Source organism: Centropristis striata, chromosome 6, assembly GCF_030273125.1.
Source record: "Centropristis striata isolate RG_2023a ecotype Rhode Island chromosome 6, C.striata_1.0, whole genome shotgun sequence".
NCBI lineage: Eukaryota > Metazoa > Chordata > Actinopteri > Perciformes > Serranidae > Centropristis > Centropristis striata.
Genome location: NC_081522.1, coordinates 22445487 through 22469846, shown reverse-complemented (window position 1 = coordinate 22469846; position 24360 = coordinate 22445487). Strand labels below are relative to the sequence as shown.

General features: G+C 39.9%; 1 protein-coding gene across 1 annotated transcript in view; it reads right to left on the bottom strand.

Moving 5' to 3' along the window:
• Nucleotides 1-24360, bottom strand: part of LOC131972898 (chromatin remodeling regulator CECR2) — a 49598-nt gene that overhangs the window by 11848 nt on the left and 13390 nt on the right. The window contains exons 2-13 of the mRNA XM_059334700.1: nt 18378-18472; nt 15091-15274; nt 13458-13585; nt 13146-13229; nt 11584-11651; nt 11248-11408; nt 4403-4492; nt 2533-2686; nt 1454-1583; nt 1322-1359; nt 1144-1235; nt 876-1002 (exon numbers count right to left, since the gene is read on the bottom strand). Coding sequence (XP_059190683.1) covers nt 876-1002; nt 1144-1235; nt 1322-1359; nt 1454-1583; nt 2533-2686; nt 4403-4492; nt 11248-11408; nt 11584-11651; nt 13146-13229; nt 13458-13585; nt 15091-15274; nt 18378-18472 — 1351 coding nt within the window. The remainder of the gene's footprint in view (nt 1-875; nt 1003-1143; nt 1236-1321; nt 1360-1453; nt 1584-2532; nt 2687-4402; nt 4493-11247; nt 11409-11583; nt 11652-13145; nt 13230-13457; nt 13586-15090; nt 15275-18377; nt 18473-24360) is intronic.

Here is a 24360-nt window from a genome sequence, read left to right as displayed (position 1 = left end):
TTTGCACTTCACACTACATTTTAGATTTTTATTTATTTATACAGACTAAAAAAAAAGATATAGAAAATATGTTTTTTTTTAGTCTGTATAAATATGTTAAGTATTTCGTAATATCGTCAAGAATATCGTTATCGCAAAAATAGCCTGAAATATCGTGACATTCTTTTAGGGCCATATTGATCACCCCTAGGTGACACCCGTGTAACAAACACTTTAAATCTTCTAGAATCTCCCATATTCAGCTTTATACTTCACATTAACTCATTAAATCCCTAAGCGACACATACTCAACACCCTGGTGTGGTGGTCATGTGACTTTGTGGCTGTGACTGGAAACAGAAATGTGAAAAAGTAGCTAATTTCAAAAAGCTTATTATTGTTCCGAGGCTAAGTTTAAACCCATTTAACAATTCTAATCCATTAATAGTGTGTCCTTCATTGCATTTAACTTGTTCTGACCATATTTCCTGAACAAATTAAAGTCACAATTTTGATATATGTTATGGAGATGCAAACAATTATTTATTATTAATGTATTATATATATATATATATATAAAAATGGTGTGGAGATGCAAAAAATAAAAAGGCAAATTTGTGTCTCTGTAAGCAGAAAATGTGTCTATTTTTTTAAATAATAAATATAAATACCATAAACGCTCATTGTATCCTATATGTCACATCACAGATCTTTGACATTAAGGGGTAGAATTTTTTTTAATACATCAGAAATGTGTTCTATGTGGTCCACTTATAGAACACACCCTTTAAGGATAACTGGGTCTGGGTTCTTATGGGTTAAAGTGAGGCCAAATTCTTAAAAGGAGGACTTTTGGAGTGGAGATGGTTTGTGTTTGTGCGACTGTGTTAACTTACCACTGTCGTCGCCGTTGTACTCAATGCAGTTCTCAAACATGAGCTTCACGTCGGCAACAAACTCCTCCTTAGCGACGTACTCCCCATCATTGAGTTTCTTTTCAATGGTGGACAGGTCCATGGGAGTCTGAGGGGATTGGAAGAAAGGAAATAATAAAAAACTTAAAGTAATACAATATTTTTGGTTGTATGCATTAGATGGGCCGTGAATGCACACAAACAAACACAACAACACTAACTAATGCTTTCAGTGTCTTGGATTAAATACCTGGATGATCTCGTGGTAATTGGGGGCATACGAGTCATCCACAGGTTCCAAGAAAGGCCAAGCATCTTTATGGGCTTTCAACACCTCAAGCACTGTAGAAGAGAGATGAAAACACATTAGAATAAACATTAATGCAGACTGAGATAAAGCAACAACCTTGACTGCTTAGTCGGCATACCTTTGTATAGAGCAGTGTAGTCGTCATCAATTTCATAGCTGGAATATCAAACAAACGACACGTTACAAATAATCAACCTTGAGTTATTCAAGCAGAAAATGAAATCTCCAGCAAATATACAAAGCTTCTTACAATGTCTTATTCCTGCGTGTTCTGTGGACAGGAGAAGAAGGCTCTAGATTCATGAGTTCAGGCGGCAGGTCTTTTCCTTGAGACAGTAACCACGCCTTTTCCTCTCGCATCTTCCGCCTCTTCGCTCGCTCTGAGAGAAAAAGGACGAACAATTAGAGGCACAAACAAAAAACAAAAAAAACAGTCTCGGGAGGCTGCAGGCAAACAATGTTTTAATTGCTTTTTTCAGACTCTTGAGTAACAGTTTAAATTGCACTCGCTGTCCATTGAGGCTGTCAGGAGAGTCAATGAAAAGCAGAGAGACAAATGAGTATGAGAGCAATTCGTTAGCTATTTTTTCTTTGGCCTGGTTGATCAAAAGACCAGAAAAGAGCAGAGAGAGTGCATATGTATCGCTGCTTTATCTTTTGACATGAGAGGAGTGCTGCCCCCCCCCATCGAGTGAATTAAAGAGGTTTGAGGGAGGACTCCACATATGCAATCCACACAGAGAGCTGGCCAGGTCCTGCTGTTCATCTATAATACATTAATGAGGCTCCTCCGCCGAAGCACAATCAGCAGTTCATTAACCCTTGACAGATGACATCAGAGGGGGGAGAAAAAGAGAAGTGATCCTGTGATTAAAGGCCCTGAACATTCCCCCTCACAGTCTCTGTATACTATACATTAATCACAAGGCTTCCAGCGCTGCCATGCTACTACAGATTTTTACGCCGTTACAAGCCAAACCACAGCAATGGAGATGTGAAAGTCTGTGTGTGGGGTGCCCTTCACAATTCATTCTGCCCTTGATCCCTGAGTTGTAAGAAAAGTGTGAAAGCCCCCTACCTGCTGCTGACAGCTTGCTGATGAAAGAATGTGAAATTATTGATGCTCCTTGATATTTCACTTTTAGAACTGAGCTTCACTTTTTATTTTGTAACACTCCTGCATCTACTAGCAGCTTTAAAAGTATGTGTGCTTGCTGCAGGACCTTATTTATCCCTGAAAACAAGGATCCTTATTTGCACAGACAAATACAGTACACAAGTACATCTTTTCACTTATGATCCATCCATCTATGCAACAATCCATCTTACCCTCCACGGCTTTGATCTTCTCCATCTTTTCTCTCTGTTGTTCCTCCTGCTGAAGCCTTTCCTCTTCTCGTCGCTGCTCGGCCAGCAGGACTTGCCTGTCCAGCTCTTCATCTTTCTTCTTCTCCTCCTCCTCTGTTGTGGCCTTCAGATTATCCTGAATACATACACACAGGCCCATTAGTCTACTCTGGACTCATGGAAGGACAGCTTGTGATGAATATGGGGATGCTGAAAGTTTGATATCTTTAATTATATCCATCTTGTGCACAAAACACCAGGAATAATGTGCAAAAGGAACCTAGTTACTTTGTGCTAAAAAAAAAAAAAAAAAAAAAAAAAAAAAAAGAAGTATTGTTGCACAGTATGTCATATGACTTAGATGACATTGTGAAGTAGTGTGGGATCATGGGAGTTGTGGTCTTTATTAAGACCACAACTCCCATGATTAAAGTTAATGGATCAAAGTTTTATTAGCCTTACGTGTAGTCACATTTATTCAAGTGATGCAATTTTATTTGAATAAAACGGACACAATTAACATTAACTTAATTGCTAATTTACCATTAGAGGAGTAGACTACCCATACAGATACTGTAACTAACATTTTGTAGTGAATTAAACTGTGGGGTAGCCCAGCGCTGTTAAGGCATGTTGAACATTGGTTATAACACGCTATAACATTACCATACTCATTAGCTTGGTGGCTTAGTAGCACATCGTAGTAAGATGGATCAATATTTAAATTTCATATAAATAAATTAGGTCTGTACTGGATTATTATAACTGTTTTGCAAAATGGCATGAAGTTAAAAAAAAAACCAATATGCTGTGTGGCAGAAAAAAAAGACCCCATTACAGGCACCTGCATCATTAGAACGTATGTTTTGGACTTGTCCAAGCATCGCCACCTATTGGGTTAAGATATTTCAAAGTTTATCTGAGATTTTCCAGAAACATATTAAACCAGACCCAGTTCTTGCGATGTTTGGGGTTGGCTCAGCTGCCATGGAGCTCTCTTTGTCAAACAACCAAAAGAATGTGATTTGTTTTGTGACACTGTTAGCGAGAAGAACAATTCTGCTGAACTGGAAACAAAAAAATCCTCCAGTCTATCAAACTTTAATGAATGATATAATGAAACATTTGCAGTTAGAAAAAATAAAATTCAACCTGAGAGGTAAGATAGATACCTTTTACACAATATGACAGCCATTTATGGATTATTATACCAAATATAACCCCATGAAAAATTAACAAATTAAATTTTGGAAAACTTGACGTCCTCCAAGTTGTATTTTTTAATATTTAAATGTATTTTATTTGTAAACCTTATTTTTGTTTTGATATTTGATTTGACTCCACCTAGGTTTTAGTTTTTTTGTTTTTCTTTTTGTTTTTTGTGGGGTTTTTTATTGCTTTTATTTTTCTACTATCATTCTGTTTTTTCATGTTGATTTCAAGCATAAATGAACATGTACATTCTTTATTTTTGTATGTGAACGAAAGAAAAAAAAAACCAATAAAGAGAAGTTTGAAAAAAAAAAAGTATGTGTCATTTGGTCGCCATTGACAGGCAAAGAATGAAACTGACAGTTACTTTGAATACATTTACAGATTTCTCTGGGTTTGAAAGTTTTTGGAATTATTTGGGATAATGTAAGTACACAATTCAACAAAATAAATAAAATGGTCTATTCTCTTTACATAATTCAATTCAGGAATTTTAGATATTATACCTTTAAATTAAAAAACAAAATTCCCTACAAATGATGTGTGCAAATCGGACAATTATTGACATCTGAGTGTCTTTTCTGAATTGCAGCCACTGCATCAAAAACATGAACACATACACACAAACAAACACACATACCTCCTCTTCTTGGTTAACATGTTTTTCAGAGAACCGTTGAGATATGCGAACTGGGGTTGGGTCCAGTAGCTTCTGTTTCTGCTCCCGCTCCTGAAAAAAAACAAAATATGAATATCAGCTCTGCTTGTTGTAGCTGTTAAAAGCACAATCCAAAAAAATAACCTAAGGGTAATCTGGATTGGAACCTCCTTTTGCTCCAAAATTGATTAATTGCTTTTAAATAGTTTTTGCCAAATCTTTTCCAATGAAAGTAGCTCGAACAAGCTCCAAAAGTCAGCAGATGACATCGTGCTCCCATTTGCATATCAGTGACATCATTACCCTTCATTTGCACTAGTAATTGTATGATGGAGTGCCTGCCTGCACAGTGCAGGAGCAGAGGGAGAAACCCCGTGCTGCTGGCAGAAAGCCTGTGTACCGTGATTACTCTGAATTACACTTTGTTACATTTCTCACTTTTGAGAAATAAAATAAATATGAAATAAATAGCTAAACTTGTCGCTAGTCGCTTTTTTTGGAATACATTTGCTAGAAGACCTGAAAACGTGCTAAATATAGGTACAAAGTTTTCAAGTTGGCATTGTTTTTAATAAGCAAAGTAGCAACAGATAGAAAACATAGCTTATTTAAGTTATTCAGGTGTTTCTGATTTTTTTAATTATTAGGGCCACGGGGCAATCGCACAGAGCACTGGTCCCATACAGCAATAGCTACTGTTATACTGTGGATTTCTTCTTCTTCCTCTTCCGGACGCAATTTCGTCCCGTTACTAGTCCTACAACTTGAAGAGTTGCAGGACAAATTATATATCAAAACGTGCGGTTTGATCGGGATCGGTGTGCCATTACTTTTCTCTACAGAATACTGCCCAAAATTTTGCATTGAAATGAATGGGACGGCCGACAAATAATGAGGGGAAAAAAACAATAATTGGAGATTTTTAAACGTCTACTTCTCCGGCATAATTTCACCGAGAGACTCCATTTAAACTTTAAACAGTAGACACAAGTCTTGTGTATCGGTGTATTATTCTACGTTTCGAGTGTAGAGGGAGAGAAAAAATTGTCAAAAGATAAATTTGAAAACTGCTCTCCAGGCCGCAAATTCCACTCTACAGAAATAATTTTTACACAGAAACGTAGGAAAATTTGTCTTCTCACTCACAATCCTCTTTTTTATTATCATTTCTGAATTACATTTGTGGATATGCCTGTTATTTCTGCGTTCAACAAATTATTGATTGAGTCTTCAAGACAGACAGAGAGACAGCCACACACAAGCCTCCACACTGACAGGCCCTGGGGAGCCGAGGAGGAGAAGTGAGTATTGGGAGGTCACTGGTTCTGCTCTCCCCTCCCCCAGGCCACCCTCTCTCTTCTGCTGCCTGCATTCCCCCACCTTTCCCTGGGGTTGACAGCTAAGCTTACTCAGTTTGACAAATACACAACACAGTGATATAACACCAGATAGCCAATGCTGCTACTTTTTAAGCATGATATTTTCAATCCTTCACTATGCTACAATCCACATGAATGGCATGTCAGGTATCCAGAAATAGCACACAGGAAGGGAAAAAAACACCAGCCAACAGAGAGCTCGAACCAGATCCCTTGAAAGCCTGTCTGTATCAGCGACTGGCCTCTGCAGCTCATGTCAGAGTTCATCAGGGAAGATGGACTGTGAATAACTGTCAGCCCAGGGTGTCCAACAGCACTGAGAGGTGTCACAGTCAGGCTTCTGGTCATCCATTAAACAACCATAGCAAGCTTAAAAATCTACTTTCAGATAAATAAACCAGACCGATACCTATTACAACTATTATTGGCTAGTAGCAAAAAGGCAATAACCAGGAAATGGCTAAGCAAGGAGTGTCAGACAATTTCAGACTGGATAGGAATAGTTGAAGAAATCTATAATATGGAAAGGTTAACATTTTCCCTGAGATACAGTACTGAAAAAGGGGGCCAATACTGGAAGAAATGGAGGGACTTGCAATTGTACTTTATAATGACTCCCCTTTTAGTAAGGACAGAAGAATATTTTTTTAATATTTATGTACATTTTAGCTTAACTGCATATACTGTATTTACCAAACTGTATTTTTGCACATGTATATTTGCACACTTGCTGTAACTGTTATCTATGAGTAACAGCTACTAATGCACATGGACCATCCATTCCACTTCCTCTATACTAGGCTATGTATTGTGGGCTCATGTTCTGTATAGGTGGAATATGTATGTATACATGTGTTGTGTTGTGTTGTGTTGTGTTGTGTTGTGTGTTGGCTGCTGGAACACCTAAATTTCTCTGCTGGGATGAATAAAGTATTTCTTATCTTATCTTATGAGAGGTGATTGCATATTCTGTGTGGGAAAATCTTTTTATTTTATATTATTGTATTTTTCCCCTGGGTCAGGAGCGTTTCTCCCCTAGTATAAATATGTATATATATATTCCATTTCCGCTTGTTATGGGGTTCTTTTTTATTTTATTTTTTGCACCGGTGACCTTGTGGACAGCACAGACGAAGCTATTTTGTGTCACTGGACCGAGAGAGACTAGAGAACTGTGCCTTAAAGCCCTTTGTTTAGAACCAAACCTGCCATTGTATTTTGCTATGGATGACCCTGTCTGATGTACCTGTTCTGTGTGTATAATTATATGTTTGTGTTCTGTTTTTTCACTGAAAAATCAATAAAAAGAAAGTTAAAAAAAAAAAAATCTACTTTCAGCTATATGACGCTTGTGTATATGTGCAGGTGAGGAAGCGAAAGAGGAAGTAAGATTTGGGTGTGCAGTGAGACACAGACAGAAGAAAGAGAGAAAAAAGACAGATGTTTATGATGTGATCTATAGTGCCCACCTTCAGTCCCCTCTCCATCTCTGCCTCGTCTTTATGTGAAGCACTGGCATATCCCGGGGCTCCACAATTCCTCCCCACATTACCACCAGCACTAAATCCACCCTCCACCCAACACTCACAAGATGGAGTGCCTCTGGTGTCGACACTTAGAGAGGTCGAGAGAATCCTGCAGCGCAGCAGAGCTGTCATTCAAGGGGCTCCATCCTGCCTCAAGGTGAGCTCCCGTCTGCTGTCAGTGCCCCATGAAATGGCTGGTGACAGCAGCCTGAGACACGTGGAGGCAAGGACTCAAGAGGCTACACACATTGTGTATTTGACACACTTGAATGCATGCACACACCCATATAAAGATAGATATTTCTGTGTCAAGTAATCCCACATCTCTATAAATAGATATCTGTGTATGAATGCAGAAACTGTAGGCAAAGGAACATTATTTTGGTGTCAGAAGCGTTTGGGTTTCCATTTGTAGTCCAAGTAGTTTTAGTCAATCAGGTGAACATGGGCTTTGGTTGCATGTTGCTAAAGAATCTTTGGTAACACTTTATATTAAGGTCCTTGTAATAACCATTAATTAACAAGTAATAAGGTCCTTGGAAGTCCTTACAAGATGCTTATTAACATTATTGTGTGTTTATAAGCTTTTACAAGTGTTAATAATGGCATTACAAACACCCATTATGTCTTTGCCATGCCTTTATTAATCTTATTTTGTTTGCTTATTGATATTAAAATATACTTTATTGCTCATCTATTATAAGTTAACTATAAGTTAAGTTCGTTGTTGTGTTCATCGTGTATTACTTTTAGGGAAAAAACTCAATAAATAAAGTTGTGGGAAAAAAAAAATATATATTGACTGCAGCCCCCAGAGGATAAATCATCATCAGCCGACGGGTTAAGAGATTGATTAATCACAAACAAACAGGTGTAAAGACTTAAATGTTTCCGTTCTGGCCTAAGATTATATTATATTATATTATATTATATTATATTATATTATAATAATTAACAGATCCTGTACAGCACTGTGATGAACTGTGGTGAAGTGATGTACATTTAATTAATAAGCAGGATCTTTTAATGTGATATCCTGCTGTGAAACATCAATGGAATTTATAAGAGCACCATGGAAATACACTTCTCTTTAATTGAAACTGCTCTTTGAGTGAAGTATAATTAATCGAGAGAGTATTTTTTCTTTATGTGTAATGCACTGTAGTGGAACTTCAACTTCACCAGCTCAAACCAAACACACATTCTTGATCTGCTGCTTTAATTACAAAAACACCAGCATATTTTGCTAATATTCTACATTAGGAAAAGCTACGGAAAGTCAGTTCTTCTGAATGATTTATATAAAGTGAGTATAAGTAGTAGATTTGATGAAGGATAAGACTACATGCATCCTTTTAGTGAGAAGTGACCACTTGGCCAACATCAAACTGTCTTTACCGTACTGCTGGTGATGACAGAGAGTGTCAGAGAGGGTTTCTATAGCAACAGTCAGTGTTTGTTATCGGTCACTGGAGTGGAAAGAAACTAACCACCATCTTTCTAAAACCAGAAAGGATACAGACAGGTACTTATTTAACTTTGACTTTCAATAATTCCACCGCAAACTATAGATATAAGTTGGAAGGGAAATTGTGTGGGTAGTGTCGTTTGACTCATGCTTCTGAGAACGGGGCAGGAATATCTCTTCGATCTCCCCTGAGGTACTTAAGACACATTCCAAAGAAGATATGATAATGAGACAGATGAGCACGACCTTAGGTATGGCCAAGCCCAGTGAAGATTACCACATAACTTGTGCCCTCATTCTACTGAACTTGCATGAGAGTGCAGATCTCCACAGTCAGGCTCAAGTTAAAGGCCTGAGGCAAACTTCATTTCTTCAAGCTGGGGAGCAGAATTAAGGGCAAGCACAGACCGGCTTTCCCTTCACTTCACCTCACCAGCAGCTGGCCCAGCTAAAGTGTCCAGGATCAAGAATTAAACTCCTGGAGGAGGACAGTAATCTATGTCAGAATATAAAAGAACCTGAACAGAGATTGGGGGAGATTGCTCCATTACTCCAGCTGCACCGGGGCAGCAAATGTCAAAAAGTCCTCCGCATAGGGACCAAAATTAACAATGCTGCCACTGAAAGGTTTTAAAGTTTAGGACTAGGTTAAGATTGAGATAAATCCATAAAAATAAGTCACATAGAAACTGCTACCACCACTGCAGTCAGTGTATTGGCTGTTTATGACAAACACAAGCCGTGTTTCTATTACAGTCAAATACCCGGAATGAGGCGGGTCTCACTCTCTGAAACACCTCTAATTTGAATGTGAGCCGTCCCGAGCGGTCATTTGACGTATTTTGGCTCTGTCTAAGAGCAGGGCTGTTGTTCTCCTGAAAAAAGCCTGGTTGCTGATTGGTTAGAACGCTAAGCAGGATGTGACGTAGTACTCAATGGCACAACAACACGCGTCATTTGTAAAAGCCGGCGAAGTAGCATGTAGTCACAAGCGACAATAAACATAAGCCCCTTTCATAGTGTGGTCCCGCAAATCCCCGCTATATTGCTGGAAAGATCTGTGCTGGCTTTTCGCCTTAGGGTGGTCACAGTGATCCCACGAAGGCAAAGTGATTTTCTGCCCTTTCATAGTGCAGTCTAGCCTGGGTATACCCATACTGCCTTGCACGCTCTATTTCATTTCGAACCTGCAGGCAGTCTGGCAACCAGGGCCGTTTCTTAGCCCTGTTTTAGGATCCAATCACAGAGCGGGGAGGGACGGCGAGACGATGACGCGTACTACTCGACAGATGGAAGCTTGTAGTTTTTGCAGTTTTCTTACGGATCCAACATGGCTGCAGTAGACGCAAAACTCTCTTTCTATCTAGCTGTAGATGGCGTTTTAAATAGTTTAGAGCGAAAGTTGATTTGAAAAGAAAAACAACAATTGACTTTACACTCCTGTTTCACCACGAAAAAGGATGTTTTTGCCTTGCTTCCAACAGGATTTGGCTAAAGTCTAATCTACCAACTAGCTCCGCGACCGCTCACTGCTGTAATGCCGGTGACCTCGCTACGAGCCGGGGGACAGCTGAGCCTGTGAGAGACCCCCAGCAGCTCGTCTATTGACCATAAAATCAGTGGATGTGTGTGGCTGAATGACATGAGGGGGGAATAAGGCGTAAAAAGAAATAATCTTGCAGAAAGCGATAACTAGAGAAGCAAGCAAGCAAGCATTTGTGATTAGTCTGGTGTTAGCCAGGCTAAGTGCAGTCCTGAACAAGGTGCACAGTAGCACAGTGCTAATAGGCTAACAGTTAGCTCTGTAGCAGTGTGTATGTGCTTTAGCTGCAGGAGGTGTTCACTTAGGAATCTCTGTTTGTTTACAACAAGCAACGGACACTGTGCACAGTTAGCGATGCCGGTTAATTCACGATCAGCAGTGGACACTTTGTGTACAGTTTCCATGCTGGTTTGTTTATGATCAGCTGCTGACGTTGTGCAGATAGCGACGGCAGCCACAGTTGCGTCTCCCGTGTTTAATCGGTCGCTTATGTGAGGTCACGGTCGAAACTGTCGCTAAGCGATTACGCAACGATCGAAAACCATACATCCCCTCGGATCGGGCCTTTTTTGGTAATGGAGACACACTGAGTGAGCGTCCATTTGAGAGGCCGTGGCCTTAGACTTTCCCAGCGACTTTCCTCTTTACCCTAATAGAAACACGACTACAGACAAAAAAAAATCACTCTAGCAGTCCGTATTACAGGAACAGGACGCAAACACTGAATTAGCATTTTTAGATGTTAACACTGGCACATCCACCATGGCTGGAATTGCTGTTTATGACCCATCTTTCATTCATATTGCTCTGGCTGGCAGCTGACAATCTCAACCCGGCCGCTATCTAAAAGAAGACATTATGGTGCCACTGTAATGGAGACTAATAGTAGCAGTGTCTCTTTGGTGTCTGACCTTGTGCTCGATCATGCTGCTGATCTCAGGCAGGAAGTTCTGGCTGATGACACGGTAGAGGTGGCGGTCCTGTGGGGAGGTTTTGTCCTTGATGCTTTCTGCCAGACTGACCCATTGTTCCTCCGTATCACACACCAGGGACCAAGCGCCTCGCTTACGGCCTGGAAGAAGCAAAGAGAAAGACATTGGCTTATTAACTAAAGGGAGAATGTGTAGAGAGAATGAAATCAGTGAAACGGATAGTCAAAACTCAAATAGAGCACCAAGACACAGAATCCTTGATAGAGTCAGCATGAAAATGAAATTGCAGAATTTACAGTCAGTAGATCATCTTACCTGTGCAATGGCGGAGATCTTCCAGCTCATTTTCTGTCTTTGTTTCTGACACTTCACTTTCCGCCTCACTAGAAGGTAAAAAGACAAAAGAGAATAATAGATATAAAACATGCCTACAAAGAACAGAGTAATTAGAACGATTAAAACTTCGGTTGGTTTTAATTTAAGAACATCTGTCCGACACTTTGTGAACATTTATGTGTCAATTTACATGTCCTCCCTAATCCTGGAGCTTAACATTTGGCTTCCTTTCACTTTCACTAAGACAGAAAGTGCTGTTGTATGATGTGGTGGTTGGTTTGGCACCAGTATCCTTTGACAAAAACAGCAATTTTACCTAACAGAATAGATGAGTTGTGGATTTACCGCTGCCTCCATCAGTTTGTTTGTGTTATTGGGTGACTTTGATGTGTAAAGGGATATTTCAGATTCATCAAAGTCACACAATAACACATATAAATTAATGGATCAAGGCAACAGTATACCAACAACTTCCGTGTTCTGTTAGGTAAAATTACAGTTTTTGTCACAGGAGTTGAGATGGATATAGCTGCTTCAGTTACTGTTGGAAAGGCCTGTCTGGCAGCAAGGTGAAGCGATGAAAATATTCAAAATATAGCATACATCTTTTCATAGTTTTAAATATGCCCTGTCTTCTTATTTTGAGTTAAACTGCACATGTTTCAGATAATATTATGTCATTTTTATTTTTTTTATTTCTAAAAATGCAATTTCAATTTACAATAATATTATGTTACTTCTTTCAGTTTTACTAGGCTAATGTTATGGCCAATGTTCATGTTATGTTCATTTTTTGTTTGTTATGTTTGTGTTGATGCCTGTTGTCTTTGTTGTTGTATGTCACTAAATTGTTGAGTGTTTTGTTTTGTAATGTACTTTAGGACCCCCTCGAAAACAAGAAGGATTTCTCTCAAGGGGTTTATCCTACTCAATAAAATTTCTGAAAAAAAAAAAAAAAAAATACAGTTAAACTAATATAGATTTTTTAGGCCTTTTTCTGGCATTTTGCTGCTGCCCTCATCCACAGTAGTACATTGCTTGGCTTCCATGCCATCTGCTTTTGGTAATATACTCACCATGTAGTACCTGATCCAATCCCACTTCAAAAAATTCCAACTATCCCTTTAAAGCCAAATCTGAACTGTGAAGTATACAGTAGCAATGATGACAGGGCACATTTAGGAAGACAAAAGCACATATTACTCCTCATTCATATATAGCCGCTTAATATATCCATCATTTTGTCCATGGTCAAGATATAACAGTAAGCTCCAGGTCAATCAGCAACTGACTGATAGCAAAGGAAATGATAGCAGGTTTCAAAACAAGTTTCTAAAACCCAAATCATGCTTAATTTTCTAGAGCCGTGGTTGTGCAGACCCTCACTATTATTGTTGTACACAAAGAGCACATGGCAAACAGCCCTCGTCTCTGACAGTTTGACATGACCAGTACATCTGTGCAACACATGCCCAGCTACACTTTAGCATTTCTCTGCTATACGCTGTCAACACTGACAACAAGCAAAACCGTTTATTCACCTTAGCTGAGCGTCTTCTAGTCTTTTCTTCTTTGGTGGTCTTCCCCTTTTCTTTTTCTCTGGTAATGTCAGTTCAGAGGATTCACTGGTGACAAAGCAACATGAAGTTAAGGGAAGCCTTTAAAATTATAGCTTTTAAAGCAGGGTAATTAGCAATGGTAGACCTCTATAATTAACCCATAACAGGCCTGTAAACAAGGGTCAGACTTACCACATGCTCTAGTTAACCACAGAAAACATGACCACTAACAGAACATTCATTCTTGGTGTACTGGACAGAGAACAGAGATATGTGGTGCCACATGATTTTTACCTAATCCTCTCTGCTTTCCTCTTGACCGGCTCTTCTTTGTACATACGAGTGCCATAAAAGTACCAGTAGAGGGCTCCATTTCCATCCTGCCCCAGTGGTTCCACTCTCAGACTGTCTGCTTCCAGACCCTGATGGGGGGTGGGAAGAGTAAGGGGGGACAGGGCATTTCTTAAATCATGTATAGCACTGTGTTTTTAAATCATCAGTCATCATGGGTGATGTCATTCAGTCCTTTGAGCCTACACAGCTGTGAATCATACACAGACATGAAGCACTTTGAGTGCATTCATAAATTGAATGTGAGAAATTATTTCAAAAAATCTTATTACATGAGAAGACTATAAAATACATTAAAATGGAAAATTATAAATAGACGGACAAAATGAGGTATCTGTAACTGTAAGGTTATTATTCATTTCACCTTAGGTAATTTCTGGATATACATTGAGTTGCTGTTCTCTCTGTCAGATGTAATAAAAAGCTACATTTCTTGTAAATTCAGTTAGACTGCAGGCATTCTGGTACAAATTAAGGTGTAAATGTAAATCTTTCAGTTCCTCTTAGGGGCCACAGTTAAACACTACAGCGTTATTCAATTATTAAAGAGTGAACATTTATGGGTGTTTCAAAAGTAACCAGCTACTTTGTGTTAGAGTCTGCTCAGGTAATATTTACACTGTAAAAAGGTAAAAACTTATTCAAGTAACAGCAGGTTTTTCATGTACTAACAATGACGTGTTAATGGTTAACAATGCTTCAGGCTTGCAGAACAGATTTCCGACTTTTGTTTTTGCAAATACACTCTCTTAATTTGATACATTTTGTTTTTATTTACATAACATAACATAACATAACATAACATAACACAGTGTCCCAGCTTTTTAGAATCAGGGTTGTAGCTTCATTAGTGTTTTTCCAAAGCATGGAACCCTAGTATTATCGGCAATAACAGCTTGGCTTTGATTTCAATTCAGTTGTGACAAGAAATAAAATCTCAAAACTTAGCATATTGCATGAAACCCGTGCATATCGCATGCATGCAAACAAATACACTACCGGTCAAAAGTTTTAGAACAGACCAACTTTTCCAGAATTTAATTGAAAATTATGCAGTTTGATGTCTCAGTGTACTCTGAAATTAATGCACATTTGCAACATTTAAAATTCTTTATTGAGCATGATAGTGTTTTGAAAGTAAAAAAAAGATTCAAAATCACATTTTATGTTGGACTAAAGGACTAAAAAAAGACACAAAATGACCAAAAAAAGACACCAAAAGACACAAAATGACCAAAAAAAGACGCAAAATGACTCACGAAGACATGAAAAGAATTCAAAAATGGACAAAATAGCCCAAGACTCCATAGAGTTAAGTTGTTAACCCATTTCTTGTTCCCTGAAAAAGGCCTACTTGTATAATTCTGAAATGTACATTATTTTTCAGTTTTGGTTAACCTTACCTTTTTTTATTTACCTCTGGCAGTTCACCACTTACCTTTGTACCCTTTCAAGCTGTTCATTTGACTTGAACTGCTTGAATTTCAATAAAAAACTGGAAAAATTGGGGTGTTCTAAAACTTTTGACCGGGAGTGTATGTCCAGATTGTTTGAACTGATCTTCACAGATGTTTACCTTGAGCAGGTCAAAGACATCAGCAGCATCCAGACGGTAGTCGCACAGCCGGTGCAGCAGTTCCACCTGAGTGCGAGTAGGGAGATTCTCAAAGGGGCCTTCGCGGAGTGGGTTGGGCTTCCCTTCTTCCAGCTCCCACCGGTAGCTGATGATGTCGTCCAGGTAACTGCTAAATGCCTGGGGACTACAGGGCAGAGCGAAGGAACAGGGGAGAGACAGAGAGTGAGACAGGCAGATGCTTTATGTTTGTCATGACCAGAAAAAGGCAGATCATTCAACAGTATGAAAAGGATTTCAACACCAGATTAAATCTCTTAAAATACAAATAACTTAAAATCTTTAACCCTTTATCAGGCGAAGAACTATATTTGGTAACTTCAGTGGATATCAAAATGGGGTTGAGAAAAAACTTGCAAATTTACTAGATTAAAGTGGCAAATCTACAAGAAAAAAAGTTGCAGATTTAAGAGATTTAAAGTGGCAAATTTGTGCGAAAAAAGTCACAGATTTACGAGATCTAAAGTGGAAAATCTACAAGAAAAAAGTTGCAGATATAAGAGATTTAAAGTGGCAAATCTGCACAAAAAAATCGCAGATATAAGAGATTTAAAGTGGCAAATTTGTGCGAAAAAAGTCGCAGATTTATGAGATTTAAAGTGGTGAATCTGCGAGAAAAAAGTTGCTTTTTTTGCCACTTCTTTCTCGTAAATCTGTGACTATTTTTCCCACGCAGATTTGTCCCTTCAAATCTCTTAAATCTGCAACTTTTTTACTTGTAGATCTGCCACTTTAATCTAGTAAATTTGCAACTTTTTTCTCGAAATATCTTTATTTTGGATATCCGCTGAAGTTACCAAATACGGTTCTTCGCCTGATAAAGGGTTAAACGTTTGTTCTCTGATGTACAATTATATTATTACAATCATCTTTTGTTGCTTTTGTGGATGCATCACTGTCACTGTGTGTCAGTTATCTAGTCTTCTGTTTTGTCTCTGCATACTCTGGTGCGGAAAAACAGCCTCTTCTCCTATCAGTAAATCTAAGGTCTACTCCGCTCAACATCTGGTGGAAGACTCCAGGAGAGAAAAGACGACAGGATTGTTTCATTTCAAATGTAAAAAAAAAAAATCTTGGTTTGGATGATGCAGATTAATCACCAGATTGTGTTGAAAATCAAGAACTTTTTAAGGATTATATTCAAAATCAAGCATAAGACCATGTCAACAAATAAAGCTGACAAAATATTTTATTAGAAGTATAAATTAGTTCCCAATAGTTAAAGCCCCTGATTTATTTGATTATTTTGTTAAATATATTAATTTGACAGCGACTTCTTACACATTTTTACCAGATTATGAAGTTATTAAGGCACATTATGATGTATTAACTACAAATTAAGATGCATATGTAGCTTATTATAACAAATAATAAAAAAGAAAACCAAACAGAAGGGTTTTTTGCTCCATTGAGATCTGTCAGTAGGGATAAATGCAACCAATTAAATTGCAAATCCTGTGTGCACATTTAAAGCCAACACACCATGTCCCTTTGTAATGCATAGCTTAAGAAACAAACAAAGTTCAAACTACCCTAGAGGCTGGTGAGACAGAAGAGGTGGGTCTGGGGGAAAAAAAGACTATTTTCTTTGAATGGGAGTGGGCTTGTATCTCTGCTATGAGTGGGAGCTGGTAAATAAATGTTGGTTCCGGTTCAGGTCTTGCCGATTAATCTGTACCTTTCAGTTCCAACTCAGATGAACAGAACAAGGGCTTGGGGCAGGGGTGAGCATCTATGCAACCGCACAGAGAAAGAGGGACAGAAAAAAAATGGCTTATCTTGAAAGAGCAGTGTGCACTTTTCACACAGCTGCAGCCCCCTCCTCACTACCCCATCTCTCTCCTACTCTCTATCCCTCCTTCTGCCCAACATCCTCCCTCCCTCTTTTCCCCCGCTCCGGCAGAGCGTTTAACACGTGCGGATGAAAAGGGCAGCTCTGTGAAAGGCCAGTGCTGAGCAGCCACCCCCAGGATGCCAGCGCCTGTCCAGTCCAATAAAGCAGGTTGTCCTCTTCTTACCGTTTGCCTGGGTGGAAAAACTGGATCATTCCTGCCTTCTCTGCTTATCGGTTCACTGGTACCACTATGCTACTTTCTGATGATGGGCTGGAGTAGGAGGTGTCTGAAGGGGGAAGCCCCTTGAGAGGTTTAACATTTGTGGATTTGAATAAAAGCCTCTGCTACAGGCTCACTTTCTCCCGTACTTTGATTACAGAGGACAGAAAAAAGTTTCAGTGGCTGTGCTGTGGTGTGGTCACAAATTGCTGTAGCAGCAGAGCATGATTTCACCACAGACCTTAAGTCACCATACGGTGAGTAAACTCTGACTCCTCAGCGAGTCATAGTGCCGGTGACTCACACTTCCTATAAGGGTTCTTGGGTGCTATGACTAATTTGAAGTAGCTGGAAATAGTGTTTTTATCTTTACGGCTACATATCGAATTAAAAGAAATGTGGATTGATTATTTTCCACTGTGCCTTTGATGTATTATTCAAAAATAGATCATTCCACTGTGATAGTTATGGCAACATTATGCCCTAAAGCTGCAAGTTTACAACAAGTGCTTTAAAGGACATTGGACAGTAAAACCCAGGTCTTCATGTAACATATGCCCTCACCCCTTTTTGTCTTCAGAATGCATGGAAATCATTAAACTTCTCAACTAAATGTATTATTTTCTGAAAGCATTCTAACAAAAGCACTGCCTGAATATTTTTCAGTTTCTTTTTATGATGGGGGTGAGCACAAAATATCTATTGTATTGTTCTATAAATATCTCAAATTTAGATATCAGTTAAGTACTTTTTTCGTATTGCATTGAATAACTTATTTATTATACTTAACAAAATATTTTAAATGATTTCAAGCATCACTGAAGAGGATATTAAATGTTTGAATCCTGCTTTGTTTAATTTACTTACTGATGAAACTTACAACTTTACTTACTGTACTGAACCATGACACAAAACTCAAGTATTTATAGATTAAATTGTGAACTTTGCACACCTCTAGACTACTAGACTTCATTGTCATTTGCCTCTGATCAACTGTAATAGTGGGGTTTTTATTATCTGCACCTGTGTTTTCAGTTTATTACAACTTTTCCTTTGGTCCTGACTAAAATCCATCAGTTTTGAATGACATTAATTTAAAAAAGTTTAAGCAGCAGTGAAATTTGTTTCAACAACCTTTGCCAATATGCCAGATTTATATTTCCAATCTATACTTACGTGATGTCAGTACGCTGATAGCATCCCTGCAACAGACATGCAATAAGGTCCCCGAGGAAGTCCAAGTCTTGCTCTGACAGAGCTTTCTCTAGCTCCTGGATAAACACAACAAATGAAAATGGTGGGTCCATGCAAACTTTGAAGAACTAATAGCAAGCACTTTAACTGAAAAGACCGGATGTTCAGGTATGTCACAACATATTACAAATGTTGCCAAAGCTCAGTTGCACAATAATGGAACCAGAGAAGTTTCGAATGAAGTAAAAGCATTATGAGGGATTTCTGATGAATCAATTGTTAGTCATTATACTGAATGAGAAAAGGCAATATCTCGCTGTGCGATGATGCAACCAAAAGAATAACACATTATATTAATGTTGGGGTTGCTCAACTTGCTTTGCCCTGGAGCCACTTTAGCAAAATGTCAGGATGCCAGGGCCACTTAATAAACAAACTAATAATAATAAATAAAAGTTTGTGGTTTGTTGGAAAAATAGATTAGATTGTAGCACCACAATACTTCCTTCAGGATGATACATTGACACTTTAACACAGTCTGGCACCTTATTTATCTACTCATCTTCATTGGAAAATTTCAAAATGGTCTGAGGGCCACCCAGCACCCTATCATGGGCCAGATTAAGCCGCCAGGCCATAAGTTGAGTATCAGTGTATTAGTGAGTTGTGAGTCTATACATTTGACAGAGTTGGTATCGATATAAGGTAAGCTGGCAGAGGCAGGCCGCAGGAGGGATTGCTGGAATTTAAAAGGTGTCTTATTAGGGCTTCTTGGTTTGCAAGTGGTTGTTTGGCTGGAGCCGAGGTTCAAGTTCAGCCATGACCCCTCTCCTGCCTGGCATTGTGTTTCAGCCATTGAGGTTTTATGAAGCGGCAGTAACCGGCAGAGCAAACTCTAAAAGACCTGAAAGCACTAAGGAGAGATGGAAGGCAGCAGGGGCCTAGAGCTGCAACACAGCCATGCCCCCTCCTCTCCTTTGCTGACCAACCAAGACACAGCACCCCACACGGCTTCCCAGCATGCACTGCTCTCCCCAATGATACCCCAAAGCTCTGGAGTAGAACAGAAGGGGAGAATGAGAGGGAACAGGAGGCTGAGAGGGCAGAAATGCAAATGCAAAGTGCTCCGTCAGCCAAGTGTCCATTTCACTTAAAGCCCCCTTTCGCAGGATGCAAACAAGCCCCTTCAGGTTGAAGCCAAACAGTCGCTCGTCAGAAAAAGAACATGACTGCCTGCAGCTGACCACTCCTTACCCCTCGTGGTCTTTGCTCTCACACTAGCAACAGATTCAGGCTCTTTTGCACTCTCATAAACATTCACAAAAGTACCGCTGCAGTTTAGAGAGGTAAAAAATTGGTCCAAAATTATCTCAAGGACAAGGAGGCACGTTTAATTATTGTGCACTCACTCGTCTCCCCTCAGTCTGCCTCTCTCTAGAGGAACATGGTTGAGCTCTGGGGTCACCAAAGGTCAGCGTACACACCTCCCGGCCATGAAGAACGACGGAAGCCAGGAGCCAACAAGTCAGCACGATGAAAAACAGAAGAGGAGGAGCAGGAGGGGAGAGACAGAGGAGGTGGAGAAAGAAGTGGAAAAACAGGATGAGATAAATGTTGCTGCTAAGTTAGAAAAGAAAATGGTGTGAGGGAAAACTCAACAGCAAACTCCTACTTCTGATTGAAAATAATAAAACAAACAAACCAGGAGAGGGAGTTTGATGATAGGAGGTTAAAAAAATTCAGCTAATCAGCTCAGGACTCAAACTGAGGAACAGTTCATTGTTCTAATGACAAATTTTAAAATCTACAGGTGGATGTTCTCACAGTACCTTATGAGACAGATTCTAATGGATTTTAAGAATAACTCAACAAGACATGAGCAGGAGGTCTTGAGATTAAGGTGAGTGTGTGAGAGAGTAAGGCCACAAGTCTTAACGGTACCAGGATACTTCAAATTTTCCAAAACACAATTGTCTGCAATGGTAATTGTCACTTCCAGTGAAATAATGACACAGCAACTGTTGCACAATACATTCATTCCCCTTTCCACCAAATAAGCTCCTGTTCTTGAACCTGCTTCCATTAATATTTAGTGGAATTATTGTAATCAAGGATGTGTCATCAAGAAAGGGCATTGCACAACCCACAATGGAAGGAAACAGTATATATAGCACTAGCAGGGAGGTGGACGCGTTGTTTTTTGCATTATATGTTCTATAAAGAAAATGTTTTTACATCTGTGCATACCGGAAAACATTTACGCTGATACAAACTGATATGTCTATAATGGACACCTGAATATGAACCACACACTGATTATGTCACTTCACGACAAGGAAAACCTGATATTTTTTGGGTTACGAATCAATAAGTTTTGGTTGAAATGCTACAACCAGTTTAAAATTTGATGCAGAAACAAGAATAGAGCCTGTTTCATGATGGTGGAAAAGGGGTTTTAGAGAAAAAGGCCCAAACAAATGTAAAGAAACATAGATTTTGGGAATGCTGGCTCCTGGGTGTTCAGTACCAACAGTTTTAGATCCTAATGTGACACATTACAAGAACAACAATGAACATCTCAAACACATTCTGGTTATGAAGATCCCACACTGGACAGAGAAAGAAGATAACATAAATGATCAGGTGTGTGCCATCCGTGTCATGCTAATGTAGGCAACAATACTTTTAAGGACATTAGTATAATGCATTTGGTTTGCACACCCCATAAACTGTGATACTGTATAGTGTACATAGCGTACATCTAGCCTACATCAAGGGAGCTCTGACAACAAAGAGACTGATTAAATGTTTAAACAGTTGCTTAAGCAAGCGCATGTGTCATGGCCTGTTCGCACGTTATGTATGCTACCCAGACGCAAACTACTCCATAGCCATGAGCTCTGCACATTAAAGGATAGAGAGACAGTGTGTGGATCTCTGTCTACAAACACATGTTCATAGGATGCCAAAAGATCCTGTGTCACGCTCCCTTCCACTTCCTGGTCCCCTGTAAGGCAGCTTCTGGGCCGGGGTGAGCCCATCCATCAGAGATAGGCTGCACTTTGATCACACTTCGCAAAAGCTGGGGGCCAGGGCCAGGGGAAGAGTGGAGAGTTGAGTACAGCAAAGTGGAGGGCTCTCTACAGCCCCTGGATTAACACCACCCTGCTCCACCTTTGAAGTGCCACACTGCATCTTAGATGGCAGAGGGAAGAGGAATTAATGTGGTGTGCATGCCCTTTCTTCAGCCATCCACCCAGCCTGACAATCCCTCTGTGGCCTGCTGCTAACACTCATCTTTATGAAGGCCTGCAAAGGACACTCAGATGCAGCTGGACATGTCCTGTGGGAACTTTTCCCTTCTATCAGCACATAAGCCGTGTTTCCATTAGGGTAAAAAAGTGGCCGCTGGGAAAGTCTCAGGCCACGCCCTCTCAAATGGCCACTCACTCAGCATGTCTCCATTACAAAAAAAAGGCCCCAGAGAGGTTTACGAAACTTCGGAGGTAACGTATGGTTTTCAATGGTAATCGCTTAGCGGCAGTTTCGACCGCGACGTCACATACGCAACGGATTAAACACGAGAATGTTACCAAGAAGCCTTAATAAGACAACTGTGGTCACTAACTGTGCACAACTTCCAAAACCAGCAAGGCTAACTGTGCACAGAGGGGCCGGTGCTTGTTGTAAACAAACAGAGGTCGCTAAGTGAACACCTCCTGCTGAAGCAGCACATACACACTATACTGCTACATAGCCAACTGTTAGCCTATTAGCACTGTGCTAATGTGCACCTTGTTCAGGACTGCACTATGAAGAACAGAAAATCATGACTTTGCCGGGGTCACTATGAACGCCCAAAGGAAAAGAGCCAGCACAGATCTTTCCAGCAATATAGCGGGGATTTGCAGCACCACACTATGAAAGGGGCTTATGTTTATTGTCGCTTGTGACTACTTGCTACTTGGCCGGCTTTTATAAATGGCGTGTGTTGTTGTGGTGTCAAGTACTACGTCACATCCTGCTTAGCGTTCTATCCAATCAGCAACCAGGCTTTTGTCAGGGGAGAAAAACAGCCCTGCTCTTAGACAGAGCCAAAAAAAGTCCAGTCAAACAACCACTTGGGACGGTTCATATTCATAATAGGGGGCGTTTCTGCGAGTTCACCTCATTCCAGGTTATTCAACTGTAATGGAAACAACCCCATACACTCAAAAAATAGTGACCAAACATTTGCAGATCTGGCGGAGCAGCAAAAACATCAATAATCTCGTTCATTTGAGTCGGGGTAAGGATAGGAATGCTGAAAAACCAACGCTGCTACCTGTGGCGGACAAGTTGAAACAACTTTTGGAGAAATGTAGCCTGATATCACATCTGCAGTGACCAATCACATTACCAGCGACTCTGAGAGTACAGTAAACAGCACTGGCTTGGGTACAAGAAAGTTGGAAAAGAATGAAACACTAATAGGCCTGTCAGGTGGCACTCCCACACTGCCACACAACCCTGCAGCTAATCATCACACCGCCGAATCTAGTGTGAATGTGGCCTAATACACTATAAGGACACAATCCACAACCTTTGGCAAACAGTCAACAACCGACACAAAACACACACTTTTACCAACACTTATTCTACACTACACACTATACACATGCCTCAACAGAAAAAACAGTGCAGTACTTTGGCTGCTGCACATTAATGATCAATGGGTCTCACAGATAAGAGAGCTGGATAAATGATACCTATAAAGAGTATAAATCAGAGAGCTGAACAGTCAGATGTATCACTCGCTACTCATATTCACACACACACAGGACAAAGATTGGAGGGAGAGTCAAGGCTTGTCATAAGGTGTGTCATCACCACAGCCCCTCTTTGGGCCTGGCTTGCAATCAGCAATTTACCCTGAAGGTATGTGCTGCTTTCTGCTTTTACTCCCCTGCCGATTCTCTGCTTCTTTCGCTGGCTTAACCTCTTATTCCTCTCTTTCCACACCATTTTCCTCCCCCTGTGTTGCTTCCCTGTGTTCATGAGGGCCTCTGAGGCATTCTATTATTCCCCTGACAACACCCTTGCTCCACTCTCCACCCCACTTTTTTCCTTTCTCAGTGTTCCTTATCTCTCTTCTCCCTCCACACATTGTCCCCACTCCAGCCAGTTGCTGGCTCCACTGTAGCTGAGGACAGTACAGACTCAGTAATTCTCCCAAAATTATTTATTGGCACATGGAAAAGCAAGGCAGCATCTACACAGAAAATATCTCCTCACAAACAATTGTTTAAGGCACTTTCTCACCTATCCATCTATTGAACAGAATGGCCAACAGTGTGAGAAGTAACACCTGTGGTGTCACAACAGCTTGTCACATGTCCTCATTCTCACAAAAGTCACACTTAATGTACCTTCACTAACATTAACAGAAAAAATGCAAGCATTATCCCCGGGAAGGTAGCAGCTTCTGTCGCACATGCAAAGCCTTAATTAGGGATGCACCAATACCGATACTACTAAAGAGCTGGAAAACAATAAGAGGTGAAAGTATAACTGTCATGTGACTTCAGGTGTCTCATGGTCAAATGACATGGCAATTTATCTTCATCTTAAATGGGTACAAAACACAACCACCTAATTGGCTTAACTTTATTAAATGCTGTGGGCTATTTCAGTCACCGACAGGATTGGGCCGCAACAATCTGCAGCCAATAGAGACGATGAAGGTGGAATTCTGCTGAGTCCTCTACTACCCAGTCCACAAAGTACATGTCTACAAAGTCAAGTAGGCCTAAAGCCTAAAGTCAAAATAATTTGATAATATATGTGGTCATCTGCTTCCAATTTCATTAACAAAGTTTTTTTTAACGTTAATTGGTTTGATTCATGCCAGGTAGATCAGAAAGTTAACTTGTACTTGTACTTGTACCGACAGAGAATTTGACAGAAACTTTTATTTGTTAGTGGT